Genomic DNA, 24,209 nt, shown 5'->3' on the forward strand with positions numbered 1-24,209 from the left:
CAAGCCCCTATAGTGAAGCTGTAAACAGGGAGAATTTCTGCCCTCCGCCTCCTAGGCTTGCTGGCCCAGCTATGCATTTGCTATGGTTCTGTCATCACCTGGAGGGGAGGGGGCCAGAGCAGTGCAGCCGCTGTTTGGGGCCATCTGGCTGAATCCCCCCCAGGCACTCTCAGTGTTTGGGCTGCTCTGCACTTTTGCTGGTGCCTGTGAATGCAAAGGGAAAGCAGCCGGGCAGAGCACTCAAGTGGCCTGCCCTGCCTGTGGAGAAACAACCTTACTTCCCCTCTCAAAGGCAGGAGGCTGACATTGTTTACAAAAATAAACTCCTGTGGTGCTCAAGCGGGGGGGAGCTGGGATGTTGGCTGGGCTTATTCCTTCCTGGAACAGAGTCCAAAACCCAGCAACTGTGCTAGCCAGACAGGGACTATTGGCAACTATGTGTCTTCTAATTAAGGGCCCCATCCTGCTTCCACTGAAGTTAAAGGCAACCCCCCACCCCCCGCCATTTCAATAGGAACCAAATTGGGCCCTAAATGAAAGTGGTTTAAATTTAAAGCAGGAATTGCTGCTTCACACCAACCTTCTCTTTTTTCCTGCAGCAAAGTCACAATGCTGTATTTGTAACATCACAATCATTTCTATGGCGACAGACTGTGATGTCACAAACACATGGGTTATAGCCTACCACCTCAGACAGTGATTTCATTGCATCTCCTAAGCTCAGCAGAGTTGGGATTTGGATGGGAGAACTCCAAGAAAAACCTAGGTACTGCAGGAAGTTATGTTGATTCAGTGAGTGGCAGCCTTCTCCCTGAGGCAGAACTGAGCCAATATACCAGGCTGGTTCTAGGGAGTTTGCTGTGCTGCTGGAGGTGATCTCTTTTGCATGAGAGGTAATACTGAGGCCTTAGCCATTTTTTTTTGGTCAGTGAAGATCCTCGGGCATTATTTTTTTCAAGGTGATGTTCAGAGATGTTCTGCTTAGTGCCTTGATCAGAATCCAGTGATGCTGCCTGCTATATCGATAACTGATGGAGGTTAAATTACAGATGGTTTTAATTTTCATCGTGTGTAGTGTTGCTGGCACAGAATTCCTGCCATGTTTTCGTGGTGGGTGAGCGATCTCAGTATATACAGTCTGTAAAGATCTTCGGAATGTCTGAGGATGAAAAGTGCTATATGAATCTAGGTTCATGTTGTTGCTGTGAATAACAGCAGGAATGTGAATTCCCCTGCTTGACCCTGTAGTGAAAGTGGCTGGTAAGGGTGAAAGTGACTGTTGAAGTATTTTAATAATAAGCAAAGTGATCTTAGAATGATGCTCACCACAATAATTTTATTGTATTAATATTTCTTCAACCTTTATTCATGTGTGAATTAAAATTCGTCTTTATTAGATCTCTGCAGCTCAGTTTAAAAACTGAAGGGGTGAGGTCTGTTAGCAGCAGCATCTTTGAAAATTCCATATATAGGACAATTTTTTTACTTCCCTCGTGCCCTCCAGGCACATACACACACTCCTGAAAAACTGCACCACTTAACAAATGTAGCTAAGGATCTGGGGCCAGGAATTGTAACACTTCCACATTGTGCTATCTCATCATCTGTCTGTCTATGTGCCCATATCACATTGCTATGTATGGTAGGGGCCATAGTTGATCTGGGAACTGAAACATGTAATCATTTTACTGTTCCTTGGTGTGAAATTGGTCAGCCTAGAGAACTGTTCCATGATTACTGAGACAATGTCGATGTTTAAGTTCCTATAGTGTTGAGATCAGGTCCTGCTCTAGTTGGGGGGCAGATTTTGCTCTCACTTACACAATGTAAATCAGGAGTAATTCCACTGAAATCAAAGGAAGGGACATTTTGTATGAATGAGAAGGGGCATGTTGCCTTGTACAGTAATGGTGAGGGATGAGTTCCTCTTGTATGAAATGATGTGTAGGTTCAGTCTCTGGGGTTAGGTGCCGCAGAACTTGCGTGATCTGGATACCAAAGATTTGAAATTTGAGATCAACAATGGCCAGATGTATCTGGCTCAAGATTTAGTTACTTCTAATTTGTTATCCCTATAAGCAGCCATTTGCTGCGATGAAATAAGGCAACTGCTAACAGGAGCCTGAAGAAATCTGCAAGTGGGACTCTCAGAGCCTTCTGTGGCTCTGTCAAATAAACATTTGGCAGGCGTTTTTGAGGCATAAAAGATAAGGGGAAAAAACCACACAGAATTTCTGTTTAAATGCAGCATCCCAGAGGCTGTGCAAAATGTGCAGAACAAAAAAGCAGAACTAGTCAAAATTAGTGGTTTTTGGTATTTTGGGGGGGTTTTGAGTGGGGGTCATGTTTTGTAGCAAACTAGAAAGAGTCATTTTACCAAGAACTCAGAGCATTTTATTTTTTTTTTTCACTTGGAAAGTGATCTGGGAAAGCGGGGGAATAATGAGTTTACCTTTATAAGTAAAGATGGATTTGAAACAGGGAAGCCAACTTTTGGATTCCTGCATGCTTTCAATGCAAAACTGGCATTGTATCAGGAAAAAAGAAATACTAAAGGATGTGAAAAAATTCCCTTGAAATAAAATGTAACTGTGTGTGTGAGAGCGTGAGCAAACATTTCATGGAAAAACATACACTACTTTTGTAAGATGCACAATTGGCACCTCCCGCATTACATATGTAATACTGGTCTCTTGCGTGGAGTGCTGTTTGGGAATGACTAGGAGAATAAGGTGGAACAGTTAGTTAGATATTTTAATGATGGGCTGTTCGCCTGCAATACGTACAGCTGTATGCCCCAGGGTGAATTCAGAGAGTGAATTAATCCATAATTACAGTATAATTCTGACTACTGAATGCCAAATTAATCAAAATCTTCAAAACTATTCCATGCCTCTTATCATTTAGAGACAAATGTGAAAATTATTATTATATTTTCTATCATTTTGTTCAGTGGATAAATATCTTTCAGGTGTCACTTTAGTGAAACTATATCAGCACTGCAGCTAACATATGTGTGTGTTCGTTAAGTCCGGGGGTCGGGTGCTGCTCTCATTGGACATGACTCTGCTCTCACTAACAGATGCTATTCAGGAGTAATTCCACTGAAGCTGATGGCAGTGGACTAGTGAACCCCTGTGTGAAATCAGAATCAGGCCTATTGACATCAGTGGGAGTTTTGCTATTGACTTCAAAGGCAGTAGAAGGGGGACTGTGGCTTGCAGCCCCTGGGCATCCCACTCTATTTGAAAAAAATCTAGATTCTTAGATAATTATAGGCTTTGGCCTGCAACCCTACTTGCATAAGCAAAGATTCTAGGATTGAGCCTTGACGTCTTCTGCTGAACCGTGTACTCCTTATTCAGACCAAATGCTCTTTGACTTGAAATCAAGAAATAATCTGCCTGAATAAGAAATAGGGTGGCTTCCTTGTACATATTTAATTTTTAAATACCAACTGTACAGTATGTTTTCTGATTACTCGTGCTCACTTGTTTGAGACTTATTGCATGCTTTGTTGAGGAAATATGAAGCCAAATAAGCTGTCACACAGAATTATTGAGCGACACAAGGCTATGTGAGGCAATATCTTTTATTGGACCTTCCACTGGTAGAGGGGACAAGCTTTTGAGCTCCACAGAGCTCTTCTTTTGGCCTGGAAAAGGTAAGCAGAGTGTCACAGCTAAATACAAGGTGGAGCCGATTGTTAAGCATATGGTTGCAATAAACACTGAAAATGAAGTGGGCAATTAACACTTCTGCAGTCACAGGACAAAAGAGGCTTAGTAGGTTACAAATTGTTGTAATGAGCCATAAAGCCAGTGTCTCTGTTGAGACCATGATTTTTAGTGTCTGGTTAGCTATGGATTGATAGATCAGTCCTCAAGGTACAGGTGTTGACACTGTAACACTTTGGCTACATTTTCCGGGCCTGAAGCAGAGCTCTGTGGAGCTCGAAAGTTTGTATCTTCCACCAGTAAGATATCAGCTCACCCACCTTGTCTCTCTTATGTCCTGGGACCAACAAGGCTACAACAACACAGTGAAAACAGAATTAATTGGTAATTTATATCTTTGTGTTGAACTTTGTTTTCATGAAGCATATTTGACCTGGACTTTGCTATATGAGAAAATGGAAAAACACTTTTTTGTCTTTTAGTTTTATTCAGTCCCTTTGGGATCTGGTTTTGTGACATGTTAGGTCTCAGTCCAGTTCCTGACAGGTAAAAATATACAAAAATCACATCACCACAATTGGCATTTGTACCCTGTTGGCAGCGTCAGCAGAGAGGCCAAAGATTAAACAGGCATGGAAACTGAACTACCGTCTCACCCCCACAGGTGACCCCATGTCAGGGTTCAGGTAACAGTAGATTGGCAGGACAGTGTGGAGAAGTTTGCAGTGTCACTGTCCATCCTGTGCCTGTTCTGAGGATTTAAGCTTCCTGAGCTGTTAATCCAGTACCTTTCACATGCACTAACTGCAGTACAAAATAGTAAAAAACAACAACCTACTATTCACCTAATACCAGATCACATCCATTTTATCAATATGCATTTTTTAATCCATGATTGCTCAGCTTCTGTAGTAATATCTATAGTCTTAAAGAGACCCTTCTTTTTCCAGAAGAATCGACTCCTTCACATAAAACCAACAGCCCACCCACTGGAGTTACATACCCTCATGATGATGTCTTGGACTATGGCCTCAAGCCATACAGCCCCTTGGCTTTTCCTAGTCTTTCTGCAGATCACATGGGCAGATATGGACAGCCAGATAGCATAGGGTCAAAATGCAACTTGGACCCTGTAAAGCCTGGGGCCTCAGCTTTGAGCCCTAGGATTGAGATCACTCTATCCAATGAACTGACTAATTCAAGGGTTCCCTTGCACAGCAGAGACACAGATCTTTTGGTAGAACATCAGTCCAACTCAGCCACCGCTAGCCCAAGGTTTACACTGCCTGTCCCTGGCCATGAGGGCTACAGAGAACCGCTGTGTTTGAGCCCAGCTAGTAGCGGCTCATCTGCAAGTTTCATTTCAGAGACAAATTTCTCTCCTTACACATCACCATGTGTTTCACCAAATAATGGCCCTAGTGATGACCTTTGTCCACAGTTTCAAAACATCCATACTCATTATTCCCCTAGAACCTCGCCAATAATGTCACCACGAACAAGCATCACGGAGGATACCTGCTTGGGACCACATTCACCATCACCCCGTCCCAACTCAAGGTCGTCATCGCCAGGTGCAAAACGGAGGTACTCTTGCACTGAGCTCTGCAACACTCAGCCGCCTTCCACTTCTCCACGACAGTCAAGGACCCCTTCGCCACAAGCCTCTCCTCACATCCCTTTGAGAGAAGACAGCTCTTTGCTCACTTACACACAGTTGCCCAGCTCTTCTAGTCTCATGGATGCTATGAACAACCTTAGCACGGATCCTCCCTGTGGTGTTCCCATGAAAATTTGGAAAACCAGCCCTGATCCCCCATCAGTGCCTTCCCACAAAAACAGCATTCCATGTCACGTCTTTCAGACCGTTGATTACCTTGGGCCTTGTGATCAGGAAGACAGGAGAAACTCAGCACCTGAATCCATTTTGTTAGTACCTCCATCTTGGCCAAAGCAGCTGGTGCCTGCAATACCCATCTGCAGGTATGTTGTACTTTTCACATTTTTGTATTTTCACTTGCTAGGTTTATTCCTTGACTCTCATCAAATTCTTCACAGATACGCCGCATTGCTGTAAAGAGTCATATAAACAGATCAGCTTTACCAGTGGAAGCACTGAATGTAATTTATTTAGCTCCACTGGCATGCTTCAAAGACGAATACTGTTTCCCTCCCAAGAAGCTTAAAGTATAAGGCCTCCAATCCTGCAGTATGATTCACCAGTGTTGGTCCTTGTGTGAAGTTCCTTTGCTTCAGATCATGCTGTAGGATTGGTGCCTCAATATGCGGTGATGTATTTGGAAATTATGGATTCAATCCTTTGTGGTACCGAATGCTCTCAAGTCTCACTGATGTGATTCCAGTGGGAACTGAAGCTACTCAGCAACCCACAGACTTGGACCCTGTGTGATTTAACATATTGTCCTCTAGTAACCACAAATCTAATGCAAAAATATATAGGACATTAAATTCTATGGGTTGTCTGATCAGAGGAGTCTTTGCTGAAGTTTATCTCAATGAGGTAATAGTTGGTTAAGATCCATTCCCAGCACTGAACATATTTTCTCTTACTGTAATGTTATAATATAAGATTTTCCTGTATGTTAATAACAGGGAAATGTAATATCTGGTAAGAAACATTAGCATTTTATTAGTGTTTTTTGTGCTTTATTATCTTTATTTTCATGTATATTATACATCACTTTGTTCTTTTTATATAATCAAAACTAAAAAAAACAGTTTACAAAACTAAGGGTATGTCTACACTACCCGCTGGATCGGCGGGTAGCGATCGATCTATCGGGGATCGATTTATCTCATGTAGTGTAGATGCAATAAATAGATCCCCAATTGCTCTCCCGTCGACTGCTGAACTCCAGCAGTGCGAGAGGCAGAAGCAAAGTCGATGGAGGAGCCGCGGCCATCGATCCAGCGCCACGAGGATGTGAAGTAAGTAACTTTAATTCGATCTAAGATATGTCGACTTCAGCTATGCTATTCTCATAGCTGAAATTGTGTATCTTAGATCGATTCTCCCCCCCCCCCCCCAGCTAGTGTAGACCAGGCCAAGTAAATGGAGATTTATTAAGTCACAGTAAATTATTAAAATCTAAGGTGCATGGCAAAGATCAGCTATAAGTGCACACTCTCCATTAAACAGTTTTATTAAGAAGCTACCGTGTCTCTGCTTGGAGCGTGATTTACCGAAAGATTTGCTAATCCTAGATTTTGGTGGCATTTGTAATTAAGGGATCAAGGTAAAGTCACCATTGAAGTTAATGGCAAAATTCCCAGTGACTTCAGCTGGGCCAGGAGTTCACCCACAGCACCTTAGACCTAGGGAGAAGAAGTGATTACAAGTACTTTTATGAGTACTGTGATGGGGCAAAGCCAGATGGCTACAGTAAAGTAGTGAGGAACAGGTATGCTAGCCCCAGGCTAAACAAATCCCTGGTACCATGGTAACCAAATGGCAGTTGCTCCAGGTTAATCAAGACACCTGGGGCCAATTAAGATCTTTCTAGAAGGCAGTGGAGATAGCTACAATGATTGGGGCACCTGAAGCCAGTCAAGGCTGGCTGGAACTAGTTAAAAGCCTCCCAGTTAGTCAGTGAGATTTGCGTGTGAGGAGCTGGGAGCAAGAGGCACAAGGAGCTGAGAGTGAGAGGGTGTGCTGCTGGAGGATTGAGGAGTACAAGCATTATCAGACACAAGGAGGAAGGTCCTGTGGTGAGGATAAAGAAGGTGTTTGGAGGAGGTCATGGGGAAGTAGCCCAGGGAGTTGTAGCTGTCATACAGCTGTTACAGGAGGCACTATAGACAGCTGCGATCCACAGGGCCCCTGGGCTGGAACCCGGAGTAGACGGCGGGCCTGGGTTCCCCCCAAACCTCCCAACTCCTGATCAGACACAGGAGGAGTTGACCCAGACTGTCGGTTCCACCAGAGGGGAAGATCACTGAGGTGAGCAAATCCGCCAATAAGCGCAGGACCCACCAAGGTAGAGGAGGAACTTTGTCACAGTACCTACTGTGACTGGTGTCTAAAATGGATCACAGCTGAAAGTGCAACACTCAGGGCAGACTGCAAGAAACAGGGGAGACACACCCCAAAAATGGGTGGTTTATTCTATGATTAGATTTACCAGACCAATAACAAAATGAGCTTCCGTTAACAAGAAGCCAAAACACTGTCCCCATTAGGCATTCGAGCCTCCAGTTCCCCATCCAGACAACTGCCTTTTTGATGAGAGGTTACTGAAAACCCAGTTCTCCATACATGAAGTTCTACCATTCCCAAAGGATCAGACACTTACCCCCAGGCCAATAGATATTTCAGATCTAACCCAAATATCATGCTGTCAGCCAATCCTCAGTAAACTAACTAAATATTTATTAATAATAAAAAAGAAGAGAGTTATTAAATGGTGAAAAGGCTCATATACATTACAAGTGATTGCACAGTCCTTAGATCAGAGCTGTAGCTGCAATAGTGAATCTGCTGGCATGCACACAAGTCTCTCAGGAATCATCCCAAAAGGTTAGAACCCAAAGAGCAGCGTAGATATAGAGTCTGTGAGAGCCTTTCCATGTGTTCCAAGTAACTACTTGGAGATCTCAGTGCCATGGCTTAAACTTTCCCTGTTAAAAGTTCAGCAGCCCATTGATAGCAGGATCAGGTCTGAGCTTTCTTTTATAACTGAAACAGGCTGTCAAGTGTGGTGAGCGCAGCATGTGACTGCAGATTCTTCTTTGTTGAGTGCACGCTGACCCATCACTTGGAAATTAACATTCTATTTCCTATGCATCCACAGGTAACCAGGTACCCTGATTTACATAAGGCAACTGCCTGTCATTCATTATTACAGGGATAGATAAGCTGAAGACAATACATCACTATTAGTACTGTTAGTTTCATGCAGTGTCTCATATCTTTGATCTTAATGTTGACTGAACACACTTCATACATGATGTAAAGGCAATTAAGACATAAAAGGGACTTAGCATCTACAAGCTAATTTGGTTACATTGGAAACTTCTACAGGATATAGGTATACAGTCAAATACATTTAGCATCTCCCTTGATTCCTGTTACTAAAGATGAATGGGTTAGTGTGATTGCTGGTCTACTTATGTCTCTCTGATATTCACACACAAGTGAATTGTCCTGATTACAATTGCAATGCCTCTTGTTAAGTTGTTATGGGTTTGTTGGTTAGCTGGTTTGCCGCCATCACACCTACATCTCATAGAGTTTTTCAAACTGCCTGATCTTTTCCTGTCCAGTGTACCTGTTGCATCCCTCCCACCTCTTGAGTGGCCACTCTCCAATCAGTCTGGCTCTTATGAATTGCGCATTGAAGTGCAGCCAAAACCTCACCATCGGGCACACTATGAAACAGAGGGGAGTCGAGGGGCAGTCAAAGCACCAACGGGGAGCCATCCTGTGGTCCAGGTAAGAGATTTTAGAATTGATGAAATGTGCAGATGGTTGGGGGGTGGGGGGTAGGGAAGCGTGTTAATTCATTTTGTAATGGAGATAACCCTATGTGGGGACATATGCAAACATAAATACAAAGCAGCAACATGTTCACACTCACCAACATGTGTGAAGTCTCTGAAGCTGAGCGATGGTGAACTTCAAAAAGTCTGGAGATTCATTTGTGAAAACCTCAGAGGCCAAAGTTTATGCCAACTTTTCTGGATTAGAAATCACATTAAAACTCTCAAAGAGTCCTGTGGCACCTTATAGACAAACAGACTCTCCTTTCTCTCTGTCATGAGATGTCCAACAATTCCTACTTTCAACTGAGCCAGTTTAACTCTCAAAACAGCCTCTTTTTGTTTAATCTCAGGCCTTTTGTGATTGTTATTATTTTGTGAAATAACTACCTACCCCATTTTTCAACCTCAGAAATCAGTTCAATGTTGGGTTCACGCTGGGGTTTCCAGTAAATGCTCACAGCAGATCTCACTGTCTCTGAACCACTTTGCTGTTCTCTCTCACTGGGTTACATGGGCTATGCAGATTACATTCCTGCCAACTAGAGGGTGCCGTGCATACTTCTGAATGCATCTAACCCGTAGAGTCTTTTTATTCCAGATAATAAATGCTAAGGGCTCATCCAGCTTCCAGGACAGACAGCGACCACTCCCTTTGACTTTAATGAGAGTTGGATTGGGGCCGTGTGTACATTCAGATACAGTTTCCATAGAGTTAATAATACGCTCCCCATAACTCATGTGAGTTAATTTAAGACAGAACTGGATGATCTTCTAGGGGTGAGGGTTGAGGTTTTGCAAATCTCTTAAACCTATTTTTTAAATTAATTTTCCAAACTAGTTTGAGTTCCCAAATCTTTTTTGCCCTATAATGTAAACTCTTCCCTGCCCTGATCTGTGTTTAAAAGACTTGTAAAACCTTATTGTCCTCTCACTTACATCAGTATAACTCCTTGAGTCTCATCCATGCAAATGAGAGGAGAAGCTGGCCCCATATTTTTCCAGCTAAAGAGAAGCCTGTGCTATATATAGGGGTTGCAAGATCCCCCATCCGACAAAGCTTGACTAACACAGGCGGGTGTCCTGCATATGGCACTCTACAAACTAGGCTTCCTTTTTCCATTACTTTTTAGAATTTCTCGCTCCCCATTGCTTGCTCAAATCTCTCTGTTTGCTTTTCCCTTTGCTCCTCTCTCTTCTCAACTACTTCATCCTATTTTTTTCCATTGAATTTCCTTCTGTCTCCGCCTCCTTTCTACAAAGTCTCTCCTAAGTGGATAGCAAACCCACCTATCAATTGAGCAGATTAATAGTAGGGTTTTAAGTGGGTTTGAAATTAGCCCAGACAAGTTCACTCCTTCCTAGTTTAATCCCTCAGCATATGCATTTTAATGTTTTGCCTGGGATATATTTAATTCACTGAGCAGATGCTGAATCATGTCTTTATTTAATACTTTGCTTGCAGTTCCAGTTGTCATCTGTTGTAATAATTCCTTTTTCTGGATCTATGACCCCAATAGGAAATGCATACCCCAGCAACAGTTGGGGTGTGATACGGGGACAGGAGGACAATTTAAGTACACAGTGCTGGGACTGATTTCAAGGACAAGTTTGATAGCCTGCTCTGAAGTTGTAAATAGAGAGAAGACATGTTTATTGGGTGCATTAGTCTGTAGGGAACGGGTAAGTGAGTTTAGGGCAGGACCTCACTGGTGAATTGGGATGATATAATCACAGAAACAGTGGGAGTTTTTTATACAACCTATGGTTCATGTGCATTGGAGTCTGACCCAAACATCAGTGATCAGACACAAATTCTGCTCTGAGTTACACTGGTGTAAATGCATTGAAATCAGTGGAAGAACGTCACATTTATACTGGTCTAAATGAGAGCAGAGTTTGGCCCCTTGTCTAGCATAAAGATGGATGAGTTAAGACATCATTTTATGGAATTTAATGACCATTCTCACTTTCACCATTAGCAGTCTTGGATAAAAGGATGGCTGAGTAACTGAGCAGTATTCCTGTGGGACATGGCAATCTTTATCACCTTTCTTAGTCCCACCCTGGTTTCAGCTAATATTGTTCAGGAAGTAAGGACAATTTTTGATTGGTGTTCCCCGAAGTTACAGTAGTATGTGGAAATGATACAAGTACATCAGTCACAGATACAAAAATTAACTTTGATTAGCCAAAGTCAGGGCCAGATCCGTCAAACTTTCCTCTTGCATTCAGGGCTTGAACTGTAAGGTACTAAATCTTCTAGCCTGATCCAGCAAAACACATTAAGCATATGAACAATCTCACTGACTTTAGTGGGTCTAAGCATATGCTTGAATTTAAGCACATGCGTAAGTGTTTTCCTGGATCAGGCCATAGGGCTCAACATCTTGCAGGACTGAGACCTTGGCCCTTACAGGAGTGGTCCTTATTTATTTCATCTGGACTGTGCTTATGTGTAAGGAACGTGAGCAAGGCGTTTAGGGCAATAAACAGCAATCCTGTATTTGGTGTACCTCAGTCTGTTGATTTAAACATTTGCAATCGCTCAGTTTATGGAGCTGACAAATTCATGACCCAGGACAGTATGTATTAAATCATATGGCTCTATGACATACATGAGCAATCCGCACTTACTCATTCCTTATGTTGCTTACAAGTTGCTTTCATTTACCTTCCCAGTGGGATGTTTATCACAGTGAAGGGGATTCTTATGGTATGAAGGGACAGAGGTGAGGGGAAATAACAGTGCTTCACTTCTTTCCTCTAATTGATAGCAGCCAAGGAGGGATTTACATTTCCTGGTGGAGACAGGAACAGATATTCTTAGTTTTATCATAATTTTACAGTCAGACTTAAGGATACTGAACAGCAAATTCAAAAGATTAATGTTATACTGTCTCAAACAGATGTGCTTCCGAACAGATGTATATGGGGAAAATATGGACAGTTTCTTTATGAGGATTTATTATAAACTTGGAAATATTCACTGGATTTCAGTTCAGTCTAACATAATAAGGTTCATATGGGTGCAAAGCAATATGATAGAGTTACACCTGTATGGTTTATGACATCTGAAACCAGAGCAGGCTAGTAAAATCCAAAGCTTTTAGGTAATAAAATTTGCTTGGGGCTGATTTTTATTTCTTCCCCTCAGTACATTTCAACTTTTGTATTCACTCCTTTTTAGTTTAAATTGTACAGAAGTGAAAGAAGTAAAGCAGGCGAGTGGTGGTGGTGGTGTTGGTTGTTATGATTATAACTAGTAGAGACTGTGTTGCTGAAAATGTACAGGAGCCTTTTAGCAACTGGCTGGGAATGGTCTATTAACTAATTAACATTAATGTTCAGCAAGTTCTCTTCCTTTTAAGACTCAAAATAGGAAGCTGATGCTGCCTGCACAGTGTTGATGAGGCTGCAGTTGTCCAGCAGTCAGACAACTTGAAACTACAGACTCACAACCACCTATGTTTGACAAATCATAAAACATGTCATTGGGTTTCCTTGGAAGGTTTTCGCTAACACCTCCCTGTACTGGCTTTTCTAAGTCTGATCCTGCATAATTCTCTTTATTGCTGTCCAAATGGTGCTTATATACGATGTGCCAAACTCATCCCACTTGTAGGAACTCCATTGTCTTCAGCAGGGTTACATGAGGGATGAATTTGTCCCATTCATCCTATTTGATTCCACCGTTAATGTCTGATTCCACCATTTTGACTATCCTCTTTCTGAAATAATCCCTCTTTTATAAATCCTTTTAACATAGTTTGAGAGAGATCGTGTGTGTGCCTGCATTATCCCACAAATTCTTTGTAAGGAGAACATTTTCCCTCTATTATATTGATTAATTTTTACGGCCTGGTGTTGGCCTACATTTTTTTTTCTGAAATCTGTGTTTTGCATGCAAGCTGCTGGTTTTGGGTGCTCGGAAGCGATGAGCCGGCAGATCTCATATCCTTTCAGTTTTATCTTGTGGTTGATCATTCTGAGGCTGCTTCCTCTTCTTCATGTGTACGGCGCAGAATGTTTGGAGCGCTGCACCAGGGAGCCTGCACCACTGCCATGCTCCCAAGAGTGGCAGAACAATGATCTGCTTGTTAAAGCTGGAGCCACTGACAGGACAAGCTATATTGAATTAGCAGGGGCGGCTCTACCTTTTTGGCCGCCCCAAGCAGTCATGCGCGGGAGGCGCCCCGGAGCCGCGGGAGCAGCGGACCTCCCGCAGGCATGACTGCGGAGGGTCCGCTGGTCGCGCGGCTCGGCTGGACCTCCCGCAGCTGCGGACGGTTCGCAGGTCCGGCGGCTCCGCTGGAGCTGCCGCAGTCATGCCTGCAGGAGGTCCAGCCGAGCCGCGGGACGAGCGAACCGTCCGCAGTCATGCCTGCGGCAGGTCCGGTCGTCCCGGGGCTCTGGTGGACCTCCTGCAGGCATGACTGTGGCAGGTCCGCCGGCCCAACCGGCCGCCCCCCCGGGAAAGGGCCGCCCCACGCGCGTGCTTGCCGCGCTGGGGTCTGGAGCCGGCCCTGCTGAATTAGGATAGTGGTTTTCAACCTTTTTTTCATTTGCAGCCCCCTACAAAATTTCAAATAGAGGCGTGGACCCCTTTTGAAATCTTAGACATAGTCTGCAGACCCCCAGGGGTGTGAGGATCACAGGTTCAAAACCACTGATCTGGGACATTTGCTTTTGTATTTTACATTGTGTTAGATCTCTGAGAACAGCAACAGAAGCCTATGTGTCAGGAACAAAAAATGGTGCTAGCATGATGCTGTATTCTTACCAGTTTGGCATGGTCACCGATAATGCAAGGAGGAAGTTGCAGACACCTTCAGTTTCCTCCTTGCAAGCTCCCATGAGGCTTATTGGCATTGGAAGGCCAAGAAATGGGGTGGAGGAGGATATTATTTTACATTACGAAGCCCCAGTCTAGAGACCCCACCCAAGATCAGGCCTCTGGATATGCTAGATGCCATCCGGACACTAAGTAAGAGACAGTCCCTGCCATGAAGAACTTATAATATAAATAGACAAGACAGACAAAAGGTGGCAGAGAGAGGAAATATTATGATCCCCATTTTAATAGATTGGGAAATGAGGTTAAGACAGACATAACTGACTTGCCCAAGCATCACATGGGGATCACAAGAACTGAACCTTGATCTGCTCAAGCTCCTCTGAAAACTCCCTCCCCCGAGTGGCTAATGATGCTGAAGTACTGACATTGCTTCATTCAGAGTTGCCTGAGGGAACTGGGTGTGCAGTAGCACTGGAGTGTGAGTACTGCTAGCCGGGCTTCTCTTTTTTTCCTAGTGCCCACAGGAAACTGTTGAAATCCTATATTTGTATGTATGAAAACTGAGTCAGGAAAAGAAAAGGAGGTGAACCCAGACCAAGGGATTTCCTTTGTATGCAGTAAAGAGATCGTAACTGTTTGATTAAGAGCATTTTGCACAGGAAAGATCTCTTCCGTTCAAAAATTAGAAGCTAAATGAAGGTGAAATTCACCTTGGACCAGCCCAAGAACCTATGGACAACCTCAGTCCCATTAAGTCCTATTTTCAGGACTTAGATAGTTTAAGTAGCCCCTTGGCTTTGTGCCAAATTGGCTTTGCAGAAGGCTGAATTTATTTGAAAAGTGAAAACAGTTTTACTTTTTGATTCAATATGATGTCCTAAACTGTTGTGTAGCGTTTCTGTGAGCTGTTAAACAGACACCGTGCTCTTCCCCAGAGGTGGCTGCCTTTTAGTAATGGGCAAAAGGGTGGCTTTTTAACCAAGTTAGGTATGTTATGTTGCAGTTAATTTGTGCAAAGATTGCACATATCATTTGGATAATTGTGCTTGCACGTGGTTAATTAGTGATGTACAGTTTACATGTGTGCAAATTAGACAAGCACATTTTGCATCTGACTTGTATGACAATCTGGCCCATGCGCTAAAGCATGTCGGAAATAGCTTTGAAGCATGGGGAGTAATACATAAACCATAACTCTTTCACTGGGGATTATGCATGTGAATAGCACCGCAGGAACAGGACAAGGCACCTACAATTTAAGCTCAAACTTGGGGAAATTTTTAAAGAAAAGTAATAGTAAGGAATCTACATTTGGTTTTTAACACAAAAACTCAAGTTACTTCTCAGAATTGTACTTTTAACAAAATAATGTTCCTCACCCATTGGCATTATTTCCTTGCAGAAGAACTGTAAGCTGAATTCATGCAGGGAGCTATTGTTATTACCTAGATATGGTGGAGTCCAGCTGTACATCTCAGATTTATATAGAGCCTCTCAACTCAAAGGATTTGTGAGCAATAACTATTTAAAAGGAAATTTTACCACCCTGGCACCTTGTTGCTCTTTGGTCCTATTTCAACAAACTCCTCCCCCCACCACCCTATTGCTTACGTACCTTTGTAAAGGATTGGGATGTCTTTGGATGAAAAGCGCGATGTTATTTTGCATCTCTCTCTCACTATTAAACAGAAAGTGATTATTCTCGGTTATTCTGCATTGACTTTTCATCAAAGACTAGTTTCCCCCTCTCTCTAGTCTAAGTTGATCTTGTCAACTGAGTGTGGTGTTAGAGTGGGATTTTCCAAAACACCTAAGTGATTTAAGAGCACAAGTAATTTAGGCACCTTTGAAAATCCCAGGGCTTACAGCAAATTACAGGCAGGAGTCCTGAGTTCTCTTCCTGGATCTGCCACTGAATCACTGTGTCCCCTCAGGCAAATGACTTCACCACTCTGTGCCTCAGTTTATACCCATCCATACAATGGATATAATAATATGACCTACTTTGCTTGAGTGCCATGAGGATGAGGCCTTTTCTGTAGTAGAAATGTGTACTACTATAATTACACCAGTATATCTAAATCAGTTACGCATCCCCACCCACCCCAGTATGGATGCAGTTATATCAGTGTAAAGGTGCTTCTTTAAGGTGTAACTATTGCCATACAGGAAAGGTATAAGCTATAAGGCATCTTTATACTAATATAACTGCTTCCACACTAGGCTTGTACCAGTATAATGATAGTGGTAAAAATCACACCCCTTAACCATCATAGAATCATAGAATATTAGGGTTGGAAGAGACCTCAGGAGGTCGTCCAGTCCAATCCCCTGCTCAAAGCAGGACCAACACCAACTAAATCATCCCAGCCAGGGCTTTGTCAAGCCTGACCTTAAAAACCTCTAAGGATGGAGATTCCACCACCTCCCTAGGTAACCCATTCCAGTGCTTCACCACCCTCCTAGTGAAATAGTGTTTCCTAATATCCAACCTAGACCTCCCACACTGCAACTTGAGACCATTGCTCCTTGTTCTGTCATCTGCCACCACTGAGAACAACCTAGCTCCATCCTCTCTGGAACCCCCCTTCAGGTAGTTGAAGGCTGCTATCAAATCCCCACCACCACCCCCCTTCTCTTCTGCAGACTAAATAAGCCCAGTTCCCTCAGCCTATCCTCATAAGTCATACTGGTTCAACATACTGGTACAACTTTCAAGGGTAGACCAGGCCTTGATGTCTGCAAAGAATCAGATCCTGAGATGAAAGGCATTAGAGAAATGCAATATTTGATATTACCTAGGCTAGTCTGTAGTGTGCTGCATGCTGATGTGGAGCTCTTTTCCTGTATTCAAAGAGAGAGAAGTGACATTTAAAAGAGACTCATTCAATCAACTGAGCTCACCAAATTTTCCTCTCTCCTACTCCGTTTTTAACTCTTTAGTGATCATTGTGACTCTTGCTTTTTAAATTAATTCAAAGAAGCTACAACTGTCCAGCTGTTAATGAAATACAGAAGAGTTTGTTTTATAATAACAGACTTACTTTTTACTTTCCTCTTTGAATCAAGCATTCTGCTGTGGGTGTTCTCTTGTGGTTTCAAGTCAAAGAGGACATTGTTTTCTAGCTCAGACTTCCCTGTAGGGCTCTGACTTTTACATATATGTAACATTTAATGTTCAGCTAGTACTTTTAGGGTTATTAGTAAAACCAGACCATCAGATGCAAACATAACACAAGATTATGGGCTTGATATTGAACCCAAACACACGCTGAGTGGGACTAAGGCTATGTCTAAACTGCACTTTCGTGGTTAAAACTGTTACTGCTCAGGGTATGAAAAAAAACACCCCCTTGAACAACAAAAGTTTTAAGGACAAAAAGCTTTTTTGTTTTAATGACAGTGCTTCGTCGGTGGGGGGTGCTCTCCCGGCGACGAAACTACTACCCCTCATTAGGGGTGGTTTTATTTTGTTGTCTCTCACTTCTTTTATATTGATTTAAATGAGACTGTTTGGGTAACTGCCACGAAGGCCTCATCTACACTAAGAACTTACATCAGTATGGTTACATTTATCATGGGTGTGAAAAATCCACATCCCTGAGCAATGCAGTTATACCGACCTTAACCCCCAGTGTAGACAATGCTAGGTCAACAGAAGAATTCTTCCATTGACCCACCTACTGCCTCTTCTTGGGAGAAGCCCTGCTCTCAGCGTAGGTAGTGTCTACATTCAGGGGTGGCTCTAGGCATTTTGCCGCCCCAAGCACGGCAGGCAGGCTGCCTTCGGCAGCTTGCCTGAAGGAGGTCCCTGGTCCCGCGGATTTGGCGGCACGCCTGCGGGAGGTCCGCCGAAGCTGCAGGACCAGCGGACCCTCCGCAGGCAAGCCGCCGAAGGCAACCTGCCTGCTGCCCTTGCAGCGACCCGCAGAGCCAGGGCCGGCTCCAGACCCACAGCGCGCCAAGCGCGCGCGTGGGGCGGCATTTTAACGGGAGGGCGGCAGGCAGGTCCGGTGGACCTTCCGCAGTCATGCCTGTGGGAGGTCCAATGGAGCCGCGGAACGACCGGACCTCCCGCAGGCATGACTGCGGCGGGCGCGCTGGTCCCGCGGCTCATGTGGACCTCCCACATGACTGCATGACTGCGGAAGCTCCACCGTAGGCACGGGACCAGCGGCACGTCTGCAGGAGGTCCTGCGAAGGCGCGGGACCGGCGCCCGGCAGCGCGAGCGGCGCAGCGCGCCTCTCTGCTTGGGGCGGCGGAATTCGTAGAGCCGCCCCTGGGCAGAGCGCCCCCCATGGCTTGGTGCCCCAAGCACGCGCTTGGCGTGCTGGTGCCTGGAGCCGCCCCGTCTACATTGGAGCGTTCCAGCAGTGTAGCTGTAGCGTTGGAAATGTCACCATACCCTCAGTGTGAGCACGGGTTCCAGAATCAAGTTCTATGTGTTTGCTCCTTGCTTAGCATTTTGTCTGCACAGACTGTATTGAACTCAGTGACGCAGACTCCTGCTGTGTCCAACCCACCTACTTCCCCTTCTTAGCAAGCAATAACCTTGTTCACACTCCAATGCTCTTCTCTGACTTTCTTGTAAAGATTATGGACCAGATATTCAGAACAGCACGTCATACTGAACATACATTTCAAGTCTCATTTAAGTGCAAAATTACTAGGGTAGTTTGCGCAACTATGATAATTGTGCATGTAAATGGCCAGTTGGACACTAAACTGATAGTTTTGCAGGTAGATCTACCTCAATTATGTGTGCAAATTGCAGCAATAGCTATGCAGTTCTGAAAATTTGGGCCTATATTTTGGGCTAATTTGAAAAATTCTCTTTAAAAGAATCTTGCCAAATATTAGGGCAGATCAGTCAATTGTCCTTACAGTTACATGGTGCTGTATCATTAGAAGTTTGCCAGACACTTAACATTTCCCTACTTTGAGGACGTTACAGTCTAAAGGTTCAGTGGAGCTAAAGAGAAAATGAAATGACTAGATATATCAAATGTAGTTCCTGTAAACCTAGAGGAACCTGCAGCTGGTTTATATGGACATCTGAAACCAGACTGGTTAATAGGGAATGTCAGATATAACCCCTGATAGTAAAGCAAAATTGAAGGAAGAGGAGAAGTGCAGGCTTATCCAACAATCTCGCTTCCTTTAATAACTGTGAGGGTAACTAAGCACTGGAACAATTCCCCTAGACACATGTGGATGCTCCATCACTTGAAGGCTTTAAGTTGAGACTGGATAACATTCTAACTGATAAGCTTTAGCTCAAACAAAAATAATAGGTTTGATACAGAAATTATTGGGTTAGGTTCTTTGCTCCAGGTTATGCAGAAGGTTAATGGCCCCTTCTTTTAGTCTTAAAATCTATCTGTGTTAGGTAATTGTATGTATTTATTACTGTAGTATCTGAGCACCTCACAATCTTTAATATAGTTATCATCATTGGCAAATACTAGTATTCCATTTAGCAGATGGGAAACAGAGTGATTAAGTGTGTTTGGTGCCTAAATGCTATTGAAATGAATAGGTGTTAGGTGTCTAGGCACGTTTGAAAATCAGACAGTGCTCACACAAATGACTAATGAATGGATGGCTTGAGGGGGTCAGCAATGCGACTATGTTTTTCTAGCAGGTACTGAGAGAAACCACAGGGAAGTGAGGAATGGAGGGCTTCACAGTGGAGTTTTTGCTGAGTTTCTCATGTTATTAGTCAACTTAGTGGCATAAGCATTTCATCACACTTGGTCCCCATTTCGTGAAGCCCCCTGCTGCTTCCATCCCCTGCAGTGCATGTGTTAATTTGGGGTTTTTTTGGTTGTTGATAAAATGTAACTGAATTACTGTGATGTGCATGTAGCAAAGCTGAGTAACTGAGATTTTATCACTGCAGCTTACATCCTTCCTCACCCCATTTCCACTCTGTTTGTTACTCTCGCGCACTGTGCTACGTCTAAATTACACAGCAGAGTCTCTGCGGGCTATAAACCAAGTAACTCTTCTGGAGAATGTATATTGGATTTGGAATCTGAAGCATCATTAAAAAAAAACAAGGACTCCTTGTGGCACTTTAGAGAGTAACAAAGAGGAATCTGTTGATATTCATCCCTTCTTGTCAACTGTTGGGAATGGGCCACATCCACCCTAATTGAATTGGCCTCGTTAGCACTGACCCCTCACTTGGTAAGGCAACTCCCATCTTTTCATGTGCTGTATATTTATACCTGTTTACTGTATCTTTCACTCTATGCCAGGGCCGCCCAGAGGGGGGGGCAAAGGGGGCAATTTGCCCCGGGCCCCGGGCTCCGCAGGGGCCCCTAAGAGAACAGCGGAGGCTCCCGCCTCGGCCCCTCTCCTGGAGCCTCAGCGCATCAAGCGGCGTGTCTCCGGCGGAGCCCCTGAGCCCCGCCCCGCTCCGAACCGCGTGGTGAGGGGCGGGGCTGGGAACTCCGGGCTGAGCTCAGCTCCCTCCGCTCGGCGTGGAGCTCCCAGCCCCGCCCCCTCCCCACGCGGCTCTGAGCGGGACGGAGCTCAGGCCCCGCCGGCCACACGCTGCGGCTGTTCCGGCGAGGCGCTGAGACTCCGGGTGAGGAGGGAGCCGGGGGTAAGAGGCTGGGGCTGGGGCCGGGGCGGGGGGGGAGCAGGACCCGCCACCAAAGCGCAGCCCGGTCTTCGGCAGCGGGGGGCCCTTCCGTTCCGGGACCCGCCGCCGAAGTGCCCCGAAGACCCGCGGCGGGGACCCTCCCCCGCCGCCGAATTACCGCCGAAGACCGGCCTGCACTTCGGCAGCGGGTCCCGCTTCAGCGGTAATTCGGCGGCGGGGGGCTCCTGCCGCGGGTCTTCGGGGCACTTCGGCGGCGGGTCCTGGAACGGAAGGGCCCCCCGCCGCCGAAGACCCCGGGCCCCCGGAATCCTCTGGGCGGCCCTGCTCTATGCATCTGATGAAGTGGATTATAGCCCACGAAAGCTTATGCCCAAATAAATTTGTTAGTTTCTAAGGGGCAACAAAGATTCCTCATTGTTTTTACTGATACAGACTAACACGGCTACCACTCTGAAAGCTGAAGCATCATTGTCACTTCTGACTACGTGGAAGTCTGAGAGGCGTGTTGCAGTGGACTGTGGTAGTGAGGTGCTAAAGAAACATTTAACCAAGTGACACTTCACTCTCCTTCACCTCTCCCCACTCAGAGGCTGTTCCCACGCTGTGCCTTCTTATCTTTACTGAAGGCTTAACTTAGGCTCAACTCTGGGTTTTCCCCTGAACCGGCTTTGCATTCACACTCCTTTATCAGTGTTACACAGGGAGGCAACCGCCATGCCTGGAGCTATAAGGCTGACCCCGTGGTAGCTGTTAATAATTGCTTATTATGCTTATTACTATCTTGAGGTGATTGCAGTGAAGCCATGAAACCGCAGGTGGACACAACAATTGAGATGTGAAAGTCCTACCCTTCCTTCCCATAGGCCCCTCCTCAACCAGAAGTGGGCTATCATTCTGCCTCTGCTCAGCTTCCTCCTCCCCTCTGCTAAGCTTCCTGTTTGCAGTTTCTCCAGCGTCACACACAGCTCAGTGTTGCTGTAGCCAAGAGCTCAGCTGAAAGTGGGGAAACTGAGGCAGCTACAGAGTCCTGCATAACATGTGATTCCCATCCAAGGGTGGGAAACGCCCAAGGTATGTGTGTGGCAGTTCTGAAGCCATTCCCTATAATAGCGGACTCTTTTCCTAGGATATTGGGGGATACTTAAGGCAAGGTAGTCTGACTTGCAGCTTACACGGAGACAGGCCAGAGAGAGAATAATCCCGTCCCTGAAGATGGCACCTAGGGTTATCACAAAGAGGGGAGAAAGTTTCCACAGCCCAGGGTTGAGACAGACCCTTGGAGACCCTTGGAGAGGGCGTGCCAAGAAATGAATTCTGTGGCTGTAGACCATTTCTTCCCACAATCCCTAGACTGGGCAGATAAGTTGTCCCACCCCACCCTGTGAATGAAAGCATAGGGCAGCACGCTGAATTGCAGGCTATGAATCTTGGGATGCTCTACTGATTGACAGGTTTCAGAGTAGTAGCCGTATTAGTCTGTATCCGCAAAAAGAACAGGAGTACTTGTGGCACCTTAGAGACTAACAAATTTATTGTAGCAAATTTATTGAGCTGTAGCCCACGAAAGCTTATGCCCAAATAAATTTTTTAGTCTCTCAGATGCAACAAGTACTCCTGTTCTTTCTACTGATTGAGATATCCAGATACAGCACAAGTGTGGAAGCAGGCCCAGGGATGTGGTCATGCTATCGCAGACTAGGCTAGCATGGGTTACTTTTCTCCAGGATTGCTTACCCTGTGCTTAACCAGTTAGAGTTGCACCCGTGGTGAATTAGACCCTTTGTGTTTTACTTGAGACACAGAGGATGTGTATGTTGTTGTTTAAACTTTTTATTTTTGTCATTAACATACATGAACAGAAAATAGAATCCCTTAAATTATACCGTTTAGCCTTCTTAACATTAAGTAAATTCACATTTCCACAGAAGTATAATAAATCTTATCCATCACGGTAAAACAATACCCATATGTCTCACCTATTAATACACCTGCAAACCCATAACCAGCTGCTACATATGGCTCTTTATATGGGAATCAACTACCCTGTTCCATTTGAGTCTATTCCTCAGTAACTTTCCCTTTAAAAACTCATTTGTGTTGGTCGACCTCCTACAATTATCTGTTTGTTTGGTTTGGTCAAACTCTGGAAATGATAACCAAACACTAGACAATCTGCTTGAGAAAATTATGTTTTTACTTCACCAGTGCTTGAAAAAGGAGCGAATCACATGCTAGCAACCAGGGCCAGCTCCAGGCTTTTTGCTGCCCCAAGCAAAAAAAAAATAATAATAAAAAAAGCCAGTGTGCCGCCCATTGAAAAGTGCCGCCCCCAAAGGGCCAAAATGCCACCCCTTGAAAATTGCCACCCCAAGCACATGCTTGGAACACTGGTGCCTGGAGCTGGCCCTGCTAGCAACAGCAAAAAGCATTTTTCCTCCCCTAAACAGTACCAATGACCCCATGTAGGTGTGAAATAGAACTACACAGAAGTGCACTGGCTCCGCATTTCGGTCTGTAGTTAATAATAACGTACACTGTGCTTCTCTAGCACCTTTCTTTAGAAGTGGTCAAAGTACCTTGGAACCATTGTCTCAAGACAGTTTATCTACACAATGGAGAGGAAAGGGAGGCACAGAAAGACATAGGGCCTTGCCCAGGGTCTCAGAGTAAGTCAGCGCCAAAAGAGTCAAGAATAGAACCTATAGGTCTCACGCGCTATCACTTGCTCTAACCACCACTCCCTATTGCCTCCTCTTCGCCAAAGCTCTAGTTTAACCCAGTACTGTCTCTTTAGGGACCAGAAAGCCCAAACACTTGGGGTCTGAATCTCATTAGAGAGACATTAGCGTAAATGAGATTCAGGTCCCTGGAATGTTAATAAAATCGCCTCAAAATAAAAAACATAGAAATGAGCATAATAAAAAGTCCCCATTTAGCAGAATCAGATGTTCAAATGATAATCGTTTGAGGCCTTTTTAGGCTGCTTCGTTAAGTAGTAAAAAGAACTAGGGAAGAGAGTTCCTCTGGCTTGTGTTCTCTTGGAATGTCCCGACTACATTACATTGAACAAAAACATGTGACAAGTTTCCCCTTTATTGCTTTAACTAAAACAAGCATGCCGACTGCTATACGATCCAGTGGCTGGCTGAGGCCTTCGTGCTTAGTGACAGCTACTGATACCCTGGTCTCCATGGGACAAGAGAATGAGGCTTTCAGTTCAGGTTGGAACATTTGTGAATAAAGGTCTGCAGGCATCCTTGGAAACATTGCAGTCTGAGAGAATGAATGATTAGTAGGTGATTAGACACCAAATCTAAAATTCTTCCTCCCAGGAGATAAATTCAACAGCCAAGACGGAAAATGTGAAGCAAGCAGGAGGTACCTAAACAAGTATATCTTCAGCCTGTCTCCTCAGTAGTGTCCTAATGTTATTTTTCATGTAGCTGAGCATTTTAATAGACACAGGGAAGGTGAAGAATTTGGATGGGGAAATAGTTCATTGTTAAAGACTTTGAGAGCCATTGGTTTCACGTGGAAACCCCTCTCTATGTCTAAAGGGGAGTATGGAATTTAGCAGGCATGCAGATCCAATTTGAGCTAGCAGGAGCTGCAAGCTGAAAT

The 24,209-nt window shown here is 44.5% G+C and overlaps 1 protein-coding gene across 2 annotated transcripts in view; it reads left to right on the plus strand.

The window, feature by feature from the left end:
* Positions 1-698: 698 nt before the first annotated feature.
* NFATC2 (nuclear factor of activated T cells 2) overlaps positions 699-24,209 on the plus strand; it is a 103,979-nt gene continuing 80,468 nt past the window's right edge. For both annotated transcript variants that reach the window (XM_044986048.1, XM_044986047.1), the window contains exons 1-3: positions 699-893; positions 4,628-5,660; positions 8,961-9,129. In XM_044986048.1, coding sequence (XP_044841983.1) covers positions 887-893; positions 4,628-5,660; positions 8,961-9,129 — 1,209 coding nt within the window. In that variant the 5' untranslated portion in view covers positions 699-886. The remainder of the gene's footprint in view (positions 894-4,627; positions 5,661-8,960; positions 9,130-24,209) is intronic.

The sequence above is a fragment of the Mauremys mutica genome, chromosome 13, assembly GCF_020497125.1.
Source record: "Mauremys mutica isolate MM-2020 ecotype Southern chromosome 13, ASM2049712v1, whole genome shotgun sequence".
NCBI lineage: Eukaryota > Metazoa > Chordata > Testudines > Geoemydidae > Mauremys > Mauremys mutica.